This window comes from Sceloporus occidentalis, unplaced genomic scaffold, assembly GCF_023333645.1.
Source record: "Sceloporus occidentalis isolate IW3139 unplaced genomic scaffold, rSceOcc1.0.p SCAF_28, whole genome shotgun sequence".
Classification (NCBI taxonomy): Eukaryota; Metazoa; Chordata; class Lepidosauria; order Squamata; family Phrynosomatidae; genus Sceloporus; species Sceloporus occidentalis.
The window spans coordinates 10,116,693-10,120,236 of record NW_028317008.1 but is presented as its reverse complement, the minus strand read 5'-3'; the positions used below and the strand labels follow the sequence as shown (position 1 = coordinate 10,120,236).

The 3,544-nt window shown below is 45.2% G+C and overlaps 1 protein-coding gene across 2 annotated transcripts; it reads left to right on the top strand.

The window, feature by feature from the left end:
- Positions 1 to 603: 603 nt before the first annotated feature.
- Positions 604 to 3,342, top strand: LOC149299794 (dual specificity protein phosphatase 6). 2 transcript variants are annotated; one of them, XM_089486098.1, is made up of 3 exons: positions 604 to 1,003; positions 1,964 to 2,395; positions 3,035 to 3,342. In XM_089486098.1, exons 1-3 carry the CDS (start codon positions 604 to 606, stop codon positions 3,340 to 3,342), a joined length of 1,140 nt encoding a protein of 379 aa, XP_089342224.1. The 2 variants fall into 2 exon arrangements, with proteins under 2 accessions (XP_089342224.1, XP_089342225.1); XM_089486099.1 differs by lacking the exon at positions 1,964 to 2,395.
- The last annotated feature ends 202 nt before the right edge of the window (positions 3,343 to 3,544 follow it).

Sequence of the window (3,544 nt, the reverse complement as noted above, 5' to 3'; positions counted from 1 at the left end):
CTCTCTCTCCCCCCTCCCCTCATCTGCTGTTGCTGCTTGTTTGCACTCGGCTGATCCAGAGCGGAAATTCCTTTCCGTTTTTGTGAATGACAAACTCATTAACAATTCATCAACACAACCTGTTCCAGCCGGCCCGTCTCCACGGAAACCGTGGTTCAGAACTCTGTGATTGGCTACCCCGCACAATGTATCCATTGAGACGTTCCGTGTTTGTATCCATTCAGTAGCTGGCTCTAGCTGGGCTGCGCAGACCTGATTGATCCGACAAAGGAGTCGCTAATCTAGCAGGAGGGTGACGGTGCGCGGTGCCCACATAGACAGCAGCACCGGGAGGAGGGGCTGCTTGCGGGGTACGTGCAGCCACCTTCACAGCCATTGAGATCTCTAATTGGATTGCCATTCGCCGTCCATATGCACCCAAGCGGCTAGCAGCGCTCATTCAGCCCTCCCATTGACAAAAAACAAGCTGAGGAGGTGCGCCACCACACAAGCCCACAGCGATCGGCGGGCCGCCTGCACATGCTCCTGTAGCCAGGCTGAGGGAGATTAAGCCCAGTGTCATCCCCGATCGCCTGGCCTCGTTTCCCCCCCGGTTTCTCATCGATGATCGACAAGCTGAGACCCGTGCACCTGGCTTCAGACATGGCGGTCAGCAAGTCGGTTGCCTGGCTTAACGAGCAGCTGGCGATGGCCAACGACCGACTGCTGCTTATGGACTGCAGACCACAGGAGTTGTACGAGTCGTCCCACATCGAGGCGGCGATCAACGTGGCCATTCCGGGCATCATGCTCAGGAGGCTGAAGAAGGGCAACCTGCCCATCCGCTCCCTGTTTACCCGTGGGGAGGACCGAGAGAAGTTCGCCAGGAGGTGCGGGACGGACACCGTGATCCTGTACGACGAGAACAGCAGCGAGTGGAATGAGAACACGGGTGGGGAGTCCGTGCTGGGGTTGCTCATGAAGAGGCTCAAGGACGAGGGCTGCAAGGCTTTCTACCTGGAAGGTAAGGGCACATGTGGCTTGCAGTGAGCGGCGATGGACCCCCTGCCTGGGCTTTTTTTCTGATTGCTGCGATTGCTCAATTTTTTTTGTTAATCCATCGCTATTGGCATCATATTATTCTACACATGAAATAGGCAAGATCATAACAGTCTGCATAGCAATCGATGATCGTGTTCCGTATTTAGCGCTTTGCCCCTTAAATGCTGTTCATACACATTCCTTGGCATCGTACAGGGCAGTTTTAATGTTTAAAGCTCTGCATAGAATAGGAAAAGGCAGCCTCTCTCTTAGTCGTGACTGAGCGCTTTCCCCTCCCTCCCAGGTGCGCTGAACTTGTGACACTGTCTACTGATCAAAAGTGCATGGCTCTTACTGCTTTAGTACCTTTTTTATAAAACAAATCCCTTATGCCCATATACGAATATTTTATTGCCAGATCCTTGCATTCTGCATCTTGTGATCAGGCTCAGATATTTTTTTTAAGACAAGGCCAGTTGGCATCGAATAATCACTGATCCAGTCTACAAATTAATTGGGTAAATCGATGCATATAAGACACACCATTTTTGTTTGCAATATGCGCATCCTTTTAGGTGCATCATGGTATTCAGACATTCAGTATTGTTGGGTTTACTGATTATTGCAGAAGGGATTATCTGAATTTAAAAACCTCATCTAACCCAATCACATTCTTCATCTTAATCTCTTCCATTTATTTATGTGCTGATTATCATCATTAGGTGCATTGAGAGCACTTACCACGGTGATTGATAGTTTCCCTTGAGGTGTAAAGTCTTTGGCTCAGTTCATGTTTCATTTAGTGCTTTGAGAATAATCTAGATCTGCATTCCACTCCTGAAGGGTTTTCATGAATATGCTGTTATGTTGTAAGCCGTCTTATTTTAATTATGTTAACAGTCTAACAAAATGTTAATATAATATATATATTTTCTCTGGACAGGAGGGTACAACAAATTCCAGGCAGAGTACCCCGTACATTGTGAGACAAACCTGGACAGTTCCTGCAGCAGTAGTTCCCCACCAGTGCTTGGTTTGGGTGGCCTTCGGATCAGCTCGGATTCTTCTTCTGATATCGAGTCTGACTTTGACCGAGATCCGGTTAGTGCTACAGATTCGGATGGGAGTCCGCTTTCCAATACGCAGCCTTCATTCCCAGTTGAAATCCTTCCTTACTTGTACCTTGGTTGTGCCAAGGATTCTACAAACCTGGATGTGTTAGAAGAGTTTGGCATTAAATACATCCTAAATGTGACTCCAAACTTGCCAAATCTCTTTGAAAATGCTGGGGAGTTCAGGTACAAACAGATTCCCATCTCGGACCACTGGAGCCAAAACCTGTCTCAGTTTTTCCCAGAGGCCATCTCTTTCATTGGTGAGTAATCTTTGGTTTCATCATTTAAAAAAAAATAATAATTTGTGTGTGCAATGTGGTTTTGTAGTTATGTCATGCAAAGTGTTAACCCTACCAAACAGTATTTTTTATTTATTTTTTATCTTATTACGCATTGTGGTACTTCCATTACATGTGGCTGCCACTTTAAATGTAAATGGTAGCCTTCTTGTAGTGAACTTTGATCCCCTCCAACATAGAGGGCGAGGGTAACATGAGCCCTGCAGGGGAATAAATGTTGGCAGGAAGCCACGGAGAACCTAATCTCCAAACATTGTAGTGCATTTCCTCTTACAAAGGAACCCATTTTAAAGCCATGTTGACATCCTGTTTCTGTTAATGGGCTGTCCCCTGTGACTTCCTTCTTTCACTTAGAATGCCTGAATGCATTCATTGTTGACTGCACAACAGTTGGAGGCTTATATGATTTTTTATTTTTTTTTTTGCTAAATCATCCAGATTGATAAATTAAACATTCTCATGTTCTACTTTATGTCAGTCAAGGGCAGGATGTCTGTCACTTTTACTGCTGTAGCTACATTTCCTTTCCTTTTTGAAGTATGTGGACCAACAAACAGGTGAACTTTCACTAATACAAGATATGGTTTTCTCTTCTTTCAGATGAAGCCCGTGGCAAAAGTTGTGGCGTGTTGGTGCACTGTTTAGCTGGAATCAGTCGCTCAGTCACAGTCACTGTGGCTTATCTCATGCAGAAGCTTAATCTTTCCATGAATGATGCATATGACATTGTCAAGATGAAGAAATCCAACATCTCACCTAACTTTAACTTCATGGGTCAACTTCTGGATTTTGAAAGGACATTGGGACTTAGCAGTCCATGTGACAATCGGGTCCCGACTCAGCAATTATATTTTACTACTCCAGGCAACCAAAATGTGTTTCAGGTAGATTCTTTGCAGTCCACGTGAAAAGTGATTGCACAGTATTGTTGGTGATAATCATTCCTAGAAAGAAATATTTCTGCTGATGGATGGCAGGAGTTGGTTAATGACAGTCCTATGGGACTTGGTTCATGAAGGTCCTGTTAGAATTCAAAAAAGTTTATTACTGTTGCAGACGTAATGTAAGAAAGATGATTAGCTAACCTCTCCATGGCGCTTGGAGAGGAAC

Excerpts from the sequence above, each read along its gene's own strand:
- LOC149299794 (XM_089486098.1), top strand. The coding sequence starts at position 604 with ATGATCGACAAGCTGAGACCCGTGCACCTGGCTTCAGACATGGCGGTC. Across the intron at positions 1,004-1,963 it reads CAAGGCTTTCTACCTGGAAG|GAGGGTACAACAAATTCCAG; the intron begins GTAAGGGCACAT and ends TTCTCTGGACAG. Across the intron at positions 2,396-3,034 it reads AGAGGCCATCTCTTTCATTG|ATGAAGCCCGTGGCAAAAGT; the intron begins GTGAGTAATCTT and ends CTCTTCTTTCAG.